Source organism: Falco biarmicus, chromosome 2, assembly GCF_023638135.1.
Source record: "Falco biarmicus isolate bFalBia1 chromosome 2, bFalBia1.pri, whole genome shotgun sequence".
In the NCBI taxonomy this organism is placed as follows: Eukaryota; Metazoa; Chordata; class Aves; order Falconiformes; family Falconidae; genus Falco; species Falco biarmicus.
The window spans coordinates 77617839-77630241 of record NC_079289.1 but is presented as its reverse complement, the minus strand read 5'-3'; the positions used below and the strand labels follow the sequence as shown (position 1 = coordinate 77630241).

Here is a 12403-nt window from a genome sequence, read left to right as displayed (position 1 = left end):
GCTGCTTGGATCAAGAGCTGACACCTGCACACTCATTGCGCACAAGACCCTCTCTCACAGCCTCCACAGAGGCAGGCTCTCACACCCATTATTAATCAGTGTTGACTCCAGGCCCTTTTCCCTTTGACTTTTCCAACTGGACTTGTCAGCTGTGGTTAAAACTAGAGAATGCCTGGACTCTTTGCATTTTCAAGACAGCTGTGGGGTAAGGGACAGGTAGCCACTAATAACCCAGAGGGCTGGGACTCAGTCACTGAAGACGCTTGTATAATCTTTCAGGGATTGTAAGGGTGACAGCAGCCCCACATCTTCTCAGAAGTAGCTAATTAGAGTTTAAATGGTTTTCAAGGGCTGAATGTTTTAATTCAGGCCAAACTCTGGCTCTGAAATCAGGAGACTGAAGCAGCCTCCATTGCTCTGGCTGAGATGTGCTTTGGGGCATTGATCTCTGTTAAGAGAAATGCCACAAAATCCAAGGGCTCTTGATTGGCCAAACCTTCTGTCAAAGCAAGTTTAGTTACAACAGCTAGAACAAGTGTTTGAAATGGGAAAACAAAACTAGATTAAAAAAATTATGCCAAAATCAAGTGACAAAGACAAGCAAGTTTGACTGGGAGTCCCTCATGTATCAAAGAAATAAAGGAAGCAGTACTTCAGTCAGTTCATCTCTGTGTCAGACCCAGTACCATACCACTCACTACAGCTTCCATATGAAATTTATTTTTCTAAGTAAGTACCTTCTTTCCTTCAGTATATCTGTTTTGTGGGATGGTCATTTTATGTCTTTTGTCAGGAAGTCCTAACAAACTTGCACATTTTAGTGCAGAGTGTGAAACAGAGGAGGATTTCCTCCTGCATTATCACTTTAACAACTTCAATTACTCAAACAAGACACACACACACACAGAGAAATAAATACAAGTTTCACACTTCACAGCCGACACAATGCAAAGACTACAAGAAAAAAGTCCCTAGAGGTGCAAGCTATTTAGGAGTGAAGTTAAATCCCTAAATAAAATAGAAATATAAAAAGGATTAATGTCCTTCCCTCACATTGCCACTTGCACTCAAGTGTATTTATATTTATATCTATATGATATACATTTATATATATATATGTTTGTTTTTATTTTGTCTGTTCCCCCAGGAGAAGCCCAAAAGAGAAACAGAGATGGCCAAATTGACAGAGTCAATGAGTGAGTACAAATAGGAAGTTCAACCACTTTCTTTTTCCATCTGTCCCCCTCCCTTACATAATGCCACAAAACCAGAGAATAGTGCTTGCATTCAGGGATCTCATTCAGCCCTGTCTTCACTCCTAGCTTCATCATAAATCATTCCACTCCTAAAAAAAATAAGGTATCCCCAAAACAAGGACTATTTTCTTCATGCATTGTTTAAATCAACTGTATTTGGACCTAAATCCAGCAAAGCAGCTACTATGTGTTTGACTTCATAAGCCTGAGTTTTACTTAAATAGAATGTACCTACTTGTGGATTTAATGAGTGCTTAATTTACTTGATGCAGGTTAGCACATACATTTCTTCACAGGCTTACAAAAGGTTGCACTAAATGCAGTGCGATTGTTCAGGATTGTCACCTGGCAGATTCACCCAACAGGCATTATGCCCAGAGATATATGTGGAAAACCTTCCATTGGTTTCACTGATTTCTAAGAGGTGTACATTGCCTTAAACATGTAACCAACAAGAGATAGCTTGTACTTCTTCTGTAATATGGGATCTAGATAATAAATTAGTGCTTGCAAACACTTGTAGCTGAAAGACTCAGGCTGATAATCTATTTCTGGACTAAATTTGGAGGCAATTTAGGATGAAATCCTGCCAAGCCACTGTCTCTTTCCCAAAAGTTATATAGCTCCACAGCCTATGGAAGATTAAATAAATTGACTTTAAGAGGGAGAAATCTTTTACTGTGCTTAACCAGAGATTCTAGAAAGACAGAAACACAGAAATGCATAAGACTCATTCACATTAGAAATTTTTTTCCGTTGAATTTTATCTGTTTGTGTACAAAAGTACCATTCGGGCAGCACTTCCCTGCATTTTTGCTCTCCCAGTTCACTTTGCTTCCTTTTGAAATCATTCTCTGTATCTCCTTACATATGCCATTGCAGGGCAGAGTCACCACTACTGGCTATAAAAAATGATCTCAGTATCAGAAACGACCTATCTCACAAAAAGGTGCTGCAGACCTGGGAGACACAATAGAGGCAGCAGAGCATCCAAGTAGCAAAGGCCCTACTCCTAATGCTTCGTGCGCAGATACAGGATGCAGAAGTCAACCTGAGAGCTCCTCTTCCTATGGGGTAGTTAAACTCTCATTAAAGCACTTGGAGTTATTGCCATGAAGGTGTGTGTTGTTATCTGAATGTTGTTCTGTCCACTACTTCTTTCCCCCGCTGTCTGCACCTCATAAGACCTGGCAAAGTTCAAGTTTTTCAGACAGATTCATAGATGAGATGATCATGATTCATAGATTTTCAATTTTTTGAGCTGCCAACAGGATCCACATTCCTATACTTTCTGCAGTATTCTTAAGTAGAAAGAAGTATTTATCCATGGCGCAGCAGAGCCTAGGTGGTAACTGTTAGTAGGCCCCAAAAGGCCAATGATACCAGACCCTTTACTAACAGGTTCCTCCTTTGCTCCATTGATCTTTGTGGTTGTACAATGTCATTCTTAGAAACATCCTGCAACCCCATCACTTCTCTGGTGCTCCTGGATGCTGGATAGCTCTATAACTGTCTCAATGGATGGGTGGGAGATGGACGGAACAATGGAGAAACCTGTTAGCAAAGGTGAAAGCAGATAAGTATCTGCCCTATATGTTAGCTACTTGCTGGGCTTTGCACAACCTTTCTGAAACAAGGTGAAGGAATCTCAGCAAAAAGTGTTAGGACAAAGCAAGCAGACTCTGAATGGTCTGAAGAGTCAGAGAAGCAGCCTCTGTAAAACTTTATGACTGATCAGGAACATGAGCACTGTACAGTTCCTTTAGGATTTGTGCTTGTTTTGTGAATTACTTTTATTTGGCTTCTTTAAGACAGCACGCTTCTTGAAAGGATTTACTGCTGCTTTGTATAAGGATTTGTTCATACTTCATGCAAGCCTTTTATGAAATTTTCAGATGATTTCAAGACATTTTAAAATATTTTTAATAAATCATAAACTGTGTTGCAAGCTGGAAAGAAAATTCTTAGTGAAGGTACCACAGTGCTCACTTTAAAGCTAGCGCAGATTAAAAGGAAATAAATGGAATGGGGTAGCAACAAGCTGGCATAGGGTGGGCCTCTGGTTTGGACTGCAGGGCCTTTTACTTAGAAGTGATAAAATAAAGAAAGGCCTTTGAGGCCTTGTAGGGGTTTAAAGGCCTCAAGGAATGGCTTGTTCACAGTACCAATATAAGGAAATTACTATTTACCTTTCAGTTTCACCCAAAAGCTGTGCTTTTTGTCTTTTTCCTCTGTTCATATTTTTGCACAGTTCCAGAAAAAAACAGCCACCTTCCCTCCACTGCTCTATCTTTTTCTTTCTACCAAAATGCTCTGATGAAGCTACCAAGCACTGCTTTCTGCCCCTTCTTCTCCATAAAGATTCTCTGGATGTTTCTGCAGTGAGAAAATCCCTACACCTGAGATTCATGTCACATTGCATGCTAAGAGGAAGACTGAGAGAACACTGATGCAATAGTTGTTCCAAGTCTGTTATCTTTGCCAGCAGGGATAACAGTCTGTATTTTTGTCACATTTTGTATTTCCATCCCCAGAGGATCTGTCGCATTGTAAGGAAGATTGGTAAGGGAAAAAGGGTTTAAATACTTTCTGTCCCACTTCTATAGGATATAGGTATCCATTCTATAGGATATGAGGTATGATGACAGAGCTTATGTACTTGTATGTCTTGAGACAACTGTCTTCCTTGAAAGTTTAAAAAAAAAATAAGTTGAGAGGGAAAAACATTTTAATACAACAATTAAAGTGCAATCTAGAAAGAAATGTTGTGATAATTTTTTTGGGATAGTTCCTTAGAGCTGATATAGAAGTAGAAATGCATGCCAAATAAGACCACTCTGCCCAAATTATTACTTTACAACGCTAGCACAGAATTCATAGAAAGCCACCATAATTACATTGAGCCCCAGGGAGCTGTCCAAGAATTCCTTTATACTGCCTTAAAATCCATATGCATTTTGAAATTTCTTTATAGTCTGAGTTGGGCAATTTACCTCACATAATCTAAGAATATTTAAAAGATGAGCATATAAATGAAATCAGGAACCAAATTATTTTTCCTGTGTTTTGGTTTTGGTTTTTTTTTTCCTTCTGTCCCTGTTATGCTTCTCATGCACCGGTGGTCATTTTTAACCCAAATAATGCCATTATCTTTCCCGTGAATAGCTAAAGCACAGCAAGCAAGGTAGGAAGGCAAATATTAAGCAGTACAGGAAAGTATCAGATGTTCAGCCTGGTGTATTTGGCCAATATGAAAAATTAGATATTCAGAGAAACATCCTGTACAGAACTACACAGTCCTCAGGAACGGTCATCGTTTTGAACACTTCGGGGAATAACAATTATTACAAGACATTTTATGAGTAGCCAAATATGGCGATGCCTTGACAGTACCTTAGAAAATTCCTTTCAGTGTCCAGCGGTATGACATTAAAAGGAAATTCTTCTCTAATTCCATCAGTTTCTCCTCCTGCTACCCTGCTATTCAAGGTGTGCAGCATGTTTCTGAGTTACCTTGGGTGAAAGAAAGCTGCCTACATCACAGCCCCTAACTAGTATCTGTGGATGTCTGTCTTACACCAGGGACTAGCTGGTTGCTTCTTTTGCAACATGATGGTTTGCCAGCTTAGGTAGCACCTGCAAAGCTCTCAAAGTCCTGGTACTTCTAACAGCCCTGCCAGAGATGTGCTCTTTGCTGAAGACCAAGTGAGAATATAAGTGTGTCTCTTCTCCTTCATCCAAACTGACCTCTGAGATCTCCCGGTCACTGGTGTACAGAGGAGCTTGTACAAACCCTTCTCCCTAAGGTAATGAGGAAGTCCAAGGTCTCAGCACTGAATTACGCAGAAGCATGGATCTAGTGTGCCATATGATGGCTGCAGCATAATCAATATGTGACATGAGCAGTGTGAACTTGCTGCAGGCTAGAATCGAAAATGGGCACGGCTGGCTGCCTTAAAGCATTGAAACAGAGAAGTGACATCCAATTAAGATGTTCTCTGGCAGTAGGGGCACATCAGTAAACAGTCATGTTTGTTCTGCCTCCGAGTTAAGCCACATGATACACCTGCATGAGGACAGCCGGAGGCAGAATAGTTGTTTTAAAAGAAGGATGTTCCTTCATTTGTTACAACAATGTGTACACCAAATGTCCATAAATTTACTTCCAAAGACAGCGAAATAATGAATACTGAGACCTTAGATGACTCCAGATAAAATCTTCTGAATTATGGATGCCATGAATTTTACTCAGGGGAGGTAAAAAAAAAAATAATCAAGCTAACCTGAAAGAATTTCAGGACCAGACAAACCCTAAGAGAGAGCTGCTTTGTGATGAAGTGCTTTTCCCAAAAGCCTTTTTCTTGTCTCCAGCGTCTGAATCTGAAGTGTCCCTATTGCTCTTTCATACTTGTAGAGAGAGTTTATAAAAAGAAAAATGTTTCTGCATTGAGTTACTTAAAAGTCACAGCACTTTCAGATTTACGTGTGCCAGGGTAGTGTGGAATATTTTTAGCACTTCTAATTATTTTGAATTATTGTTTTATGACATGTAAGAAAAACATACGGTATGTTACAGTAAATATATATCAAATATATTCTCTCTTGCTATAGGACATTGTGACCTTTCTACTTCAACTTTTTTTTCCCCAGTACTACACCTTTTATCTTTGCCTTTTGTTCAGAAACCTAACTTTTTTATTATCACATCACAAGTTGGTGGTGCATTCATAAATGCTATCTTGTGTGAACACAACAGCTGTGTATATATAGAATCAGGACTTTGAAGAACAGATCCTAAAGGCCGAATTTCCACCCCATTGGTCTAGAATACTAATTCTTCAGTGTCAGAAAGCATTTCTAAGTACAAATACCCAGTTCAACATTTTCCATTGATGTCAACTACCATCAATTTGTTACAAGGAACAGATTCTTACAATGCAAAATTGAAGTGCAAAAACTCCAAAGGATTCAGAAAACTCACTCAAGAAAGACATCTGCATATGCTTGAGAAAGTTGAAGTCATTTATTTTCAAGATACACTGTTATCCTTTTACGGTTAGCTTTTTATGAGGGCATGCTAAGAGTAGAATAGGAAGGCTGGGTTTTCCTACAATATGTATTTTCATCATCTCTTACTTTTCAGTAAGAACAGAGTTCTGCTGTGACAGTTATTTCTGGAGGAGTAGTTTTGTAGCAAATATTAAGCCATAGAGATAAATGTTTTATTAAGTGGAACATCTAATTACTATTGATTTGATACTGTATATGTAGGTTGATAACATTTACTTCAAAATTAACTCCTGAAATCCTTGGACAAATTTAAATTCCAAGTACCCAGAATGTGTATTGCTTTATTATTATTACTAATATCGTTGTTGTTGTTGTTACTGTTTCTGCAGAAATAGATGATGTGCATAATGAAAAGAATAGAAAGAACAATGCTATTATCATTAAATGAAAATACGGTCTGTTCTTCATGGTAAAGGTCAGGCTTTGTGAGAATGAAATTCTATAACAGGAGCTCATTATGCATGAAAGCAAGAAGTTCTGTTGTTTCAGTGATGCAATAGCAGTGGCTTAGAAGAACTGTGAATTTATATATGCTATAACAAACAAAAGGAACTTGTTGTAATCAGGAGGCTGATAGACAGTACTTCTAGTCCTCAGTATACAACAATGGGAAGAGTATTTGCTTTGTGTTCTCTAAGCTTTTAAGAGTCTTGTCTTTAACTTTTGTCTGCAACTGTGAGAGACAGCAGTGGTTTTTACCAAATGAAAAACCAAGGCTTTCATTTAATCATATGATTCTAGAAGCTTAGATTTTTCAAAAACATATTAAATTTCATAGCATTGCTAATATTACTTTGCTAAGCTAAAATCGTAGTGAAAATAAAACTCAAAATATTGGGGATGAGATAATCAAGATCTGAACTATGAATAAAGTAACAATTTCTGGTGTTCTAGTTAGGAACAATGATTACACATAGGCAACATTATACCACTTCTTATAGAAACACAGTATTTACTGTTACTTACACCTTTAACATTTGTTCTGTTGAGGTTGTAATTTTCCATGGTAGGTGTGTGTTTCAATATTTCCCTTACTTTCCTTAGCTCAGGATCACCCATTCCTAAAAGAGAGGCTACAGTCAGTCCAACACTATTTAAGAATACTCAGTGCCTTTCCTTTGCATTGCTACGGCCTGTGGCACAGTGAAGCTGGGTTTTTCAGTCACATGCTTCCCAAAGGATCCTTTGGGAACAGGATCAATGTTTCTGAAACACTCGTCTTCTATACTAAATCTAAGTGGTCTGGACACAAAACTATTAGACAAAACACCTTCACAGCTTCCCACAGCACTGCTTGCTGCAGAACCCAATCCACAGTCATAATGCAAAAACATCTTCTGATCAGCAGTAGGGCAAAATTGTGAACCTGATGAGATTTGGTATGAGATACATTTAGGTATAAGACAATGTTTTGGGGGGAAATACATGCCCAGTGTTTCTGGGCATGACCAGAATTAGTTTAAGCATGTACAGAAATTTAATATTGAAAGCAGAAGTCACTTCAGATTTTAAGTACCAGTTTTTGAGGACCTCAGTATTGGACTGAGCTGCCAAAAACATCAGTTAGGTGGCTAAAGCCCTTTTTGAGACATTTTCTCATCATACCCTGAATCATATGGGTATGTTCACATCTGAGCCAGTTAGCATTGCACCCTTAACTGCCTATTTCCAGCTATTTGGGGCTTGGCTTCACAATTTTAATGTCCTTGGAATGCAGAGCTTTTCCTATATTTATTTAACATACACTTAAATTTTCCAGAGGTGGTAACCAACATCAGACTTCAGCTGGAGAAGAGGGCAGTGTGCAGTGCTGAAAGAAAGCACCATGCTGTACATGTAAAGAGCAGGAAGTTCATGTTCACTGAGGATATAGAAGTCATTAAAAATGTCTAATCAATTGTCTTCACAGAGAGCAGATGGGTTGAATTAAATGGTGGAAAACAGGATCAATGTTTCTGAAAGCTGTAGAAAACTGTCTGATCTGGATCAGGCTTATTGAGCTATCAAGCAGATAAGAGACCATAATGGCTTTTAGTTCTAGGAAATAATCATAGCATGATGAATAGCAAAGAATGCTGGTCAACTGTTACATGAAAAACAATCCAGAAAAAAAAAAAAAAAAAAAAAAAAAAAGGTATCTGAGATGTACAAAAACAGCTGTTTAAACAGGTAGTACCATAAATGTACTGGATTTTAAAAGCCTTAGACTTTGAAAATGAGTTGCAAAGTCATCCAGAATCAATGAATGGAAAATATCATAGAGCATGGTAGGATAAACTATTTGATGTGAAAGAGAAATACCTCACTTCATTGGAAAAAACAGCCTAGTTGCATTATTCAATATAAACAATGAGAAAGGTCTTATCATGGTATTTTTAGACAGACATCTTTTAAAAGTCTTATAATCAGCTGTTAAATTAATCCCTAAAGCTAGACTATATTCTCCCTGTATTTTTCACCTGCCTCCTTTCCTCTTCAAACATTTGACAGGTGATAAGAGGGGCCATGTTAACCATATTACAGGCAAAAGAATGCCTATAAGTCAAACTCTCTCTTGTGGACAGAACACGTTAATTCAAAGTGTACTGTTTCTGAACCACTGCCTGTACTCATAGCTCAGGCTCTTCTAACTTTATTTACCACTATTCCTCTTAACGTAAAGTATCTTGAACTACATGGAGGAGAAAACCAAAAAGACTCCAGCGAGAGTCATTGCCAACAGTAAGAGCGCTCTTAAAATATAAACCAACAAGAAGGAAGGCACCTGTAAGATCTGTCCTCCTGTGAGTCAGCGCAGCAGTGTTTTCAGGTGACAGGGACAGCAGTGATTGTGCAACGGGGCTGTTCTGCACCTCAGCATCAGTCTTCAACCCAGACTTCAGCGTTGGTCCCTTCGCTGTTCCAGCCCAGGCATGTTGCACAGGCATATTGCTCCTTCTTCCTATTACCATCCCTCCTGTAAATAATTCCCCTATCTCTCTTCTCCAAATATTTGCCAGGTTGCAGAACTCCTCTCTAATCACCCTGTAATTAAACTATAGAGTTAGATTTTATAGTCCACTTCAGCATTCAGGGCCTCCAGTCCTGGTTGCTCTTTGCTGAACTCCCTCCACTCTGTCATCATCGTACTTCATAAGCACATTTCCTAATCCAGATACCTGTAAGCAAAATAATGGAAAACAGAAAGGCTTGCACAAAAGAAAAAGAATACTGGTATCAGCAAAAGAGGCATGCAGCTCCTACTCACCTAATTGGCAATTAAATTGGTTTCTATTTCCCTTCTCATCACCTATGAACACCACCTATTACCATTACCACCATCAGCCTCACATTAGGAGTATCACTCAGCAGTTAAGATAACTTTCCCTGTCTTCCTATAGTTTTACGGCCAGGGACCCTTTTAATCCAGTGCCAATATAGGCCACCTGTGTCCACTTGAGCAGTAGTAAGAGCTCTAAACATGGCTACAAAACTATTCCAGCTTGGTCCCAAGACCTTAGAGAGCCTATTGAATTCCTAAAGGCAGGGTAGCAGCTTACAAAGAGAAGGAAGACTCATGATGCTTCTGAAGCTGAGAAGAGTCACTGACCACTGTTGCAAGGGCTTTCGCTGAGCCCTGTCCTTCCCCAGCTGGATTCTTCCTCACCCAGCTGGTGTGGGGACTGAGAGTGGCGTGGCCAAAAACACTGAAGACAAAATCCACAACATATTTGGCTTGTATAAACACATACTTTATGCCTCATCTCCATCAAGTCAGACAAGTTTTAGTGGTATGTAAGTGATTGGACTCAGTCCTTGGGTGAAATTTAATTGGTTGTTATTTCTAGAATGTCATATCTGATGCTCTTGTCTGACTCCCAATCTGTATCCATATGTCTTCATGCAGCTCACAGTTTATGCATGGAACAATATCAGGCTCTGTTCTACTATAACTGATTGTGAATGACTGGTACAGAGATGATTATGCTTCCAAATCATGACACTTTAAATTACCATTTTTGTTCATTCACAAGAACTAAATTCACAGAATGATTGTCACCGTCTGACATATTTATCATTGTCAAGCTGAGCCTGCTATCTCTACATCGCAGGTTTCTTCTGTTGCTCCCAGGAACTTACACAGTAGAGTCACATCACGTGTCATGAAACGTTTGCTAACCTAGCTGCAAATCAAAAGGACAACAAAGAGCATGATTACTTGTCCTTAAAAGTGGCACTTTATTTTTAAGTTTAGAAAACCTATACTTTCACTTGACAGCTTTGGGAGGCAGTTTAAATATCTGCTCTGTTTTCTAGTATTGTTTGAATAGTTATTTTGATGATAGGCAAAGAATAATTTCCTCTGAAACCTACTGAAACATATGATGGTATATTGGCACACATTTTCCTTTTTTTTTTTTTTTTTTTTTTTTTTAAGAAGGCAGAGAGGAACTATCTACAGACCTCCTGCTAAGTCAGTTTGTTTCTTATGGCATATTGCTCTTGCATGCAATTGAGTGTCTTTTTGGTGATAACATTATTATTTAGGGGAGTATTACTATTTAAGGCGCAAGTAACTCATGCTGTTGTACTAATTTGTGGGTGAATGTTGCATATTTTTAGTATCCATTCAATCATATGTGCTGGGCTGTAATATTTAAAAATGAATTCATGAAAAGCATGATACAAAACCCATTAAAGTGAACAGAAAAATTCCTACTGTTTTTCTGCCTCCCTAATTTTATAAGGTGCCCATGATGTTAACATGAAAAGAAAGGAGAGAGACTCATGAACTCATTTAAATTATTTCTTTATGTCAGTGACTTTCAACAGGTAGACCCCTGCATTAAGGTATGACCTCACTTACTGCTAGTTAGGTAGAACAGTCCACACAGTGGAAAAATGCCCACGTCAGGGTCTTAAGTGTCATTGTGTTGCCATATCTTGAGCATGTGATAGTTTTTTAAAACCTGCTTTTGCCTTGGTTCATTCTGTACCCCTACTGCAAGAGATTCTGCTCTGGGTTTCACCATGCAGTTGACTAACATTTACAGAACTCTCAAAGGCTTGCAGATGTAGGGGCAACATTTAAAGTGACCACATTTCAAAGCAGCTTGAAATGGTCTAGTGTTAAAGTACACCTCTTCAAATCAGTACAGCTTACCCTTTCTTCTTTTGGGGTAGATCTAAAACAACCATGCAGAAATCTGTTGGTAAATAAGTGGACTAGTAGCAAAGCTTGAGTCAGACTGTGGGCACAACTCTGTTGTTCACTGTTCAGAAACGTCTGTAGAACTTTGTGCAAATGCCCATGAAGAACAGCCAGGGGTTCATAAGTGAAAGTCTCTCCCTCTGAGACGCAGAGCCACAAGGAAGAGGAGGCAGTGGCCACTTTCAGAACCAGAATTAATAAGTCCAAATGGTAAACCTCTTGGCCATGAGGAGGTTGACCTGAAGCCCTGGAGAAACACTGTTGATGGGAGAGATTAACAGTGGGATTTAGGCTTCATTCTCTGTAAGTGATTTAGTAAGAGTTGGTGTGTCAAACCATTCACATATGCACCATTTGTAGTAGGCATCAGTTCCTTCCCCAAACACCCTGCTGTTTAGGGGCAGCCAGTTGACACCCTCTGCCTCGCTAGCAAGGTCCAGTTCTCCGTGAAACATTTCACTCTTGCATGCTCCTATTTTGGACACCCCGACTGTAATCAGACCCTTCTACCTCCCTCCCACCTCCATTTCAAACTCCTTGGGAAAAGATCTTGCAGATCTACATCTTCCCACTCAACAGCAGAAGGCCTGGAAAGGCTTCTTAAAATGCTGTTGAAATTGGTCAGTGGATTAATTTTTTGTAAAGTTATCTCATTGAATGAGTGATAAACAGGCTCTGTAATAGTATATCTCTTAGAAAACTATGGTAAAAATCCAACGCCTATAGTTAAACCTGATAAAGGCCCTTCCAGTAACCCTTGCAAGTCTTACCAGTTTAAATGCAGTTATGCTTTTTCCACAGCATTAAACAAACAGTCATAGCAAAAGAATTTAATAATTTAAAAATAAAAGGAGGCCAAAAAGCAACCAAATTATAAAAATTTTAT

At 38.9% G+C, this 12403-nt stretch overlaps 1 protein-coding gene across 2 annotated transcripts in view; it reads left to right on the top strand.

Annotated features, from left to right (window-relative positions):
- The window catches only part of KCNJ6 (potassium inwardly rectifying channel subfamily J member 6), a 162098-nt gene that overhangs the window by 43753 nt on the left and 105942 nt on the right, over window positions 1-12403 (top strand). The window contains exon 2 of one of the 2 annotated variants that reach the window (XM_056329864.1): window positions 1148-1196. The exons of the other annotated variant lie outside the window; for it this stretch is intronic. Coding sequence (XP_056185839.1) covers window positions 1172-1196 — 25 coding nt within the window. The 5' untranslated portion in view covers window positions 1148-1171. The remainder of the gene's footprint in view (window positions 1-1147; window positions 1197-12403) is intronic. 2 annotated transcript variants of the gene reach the window in all.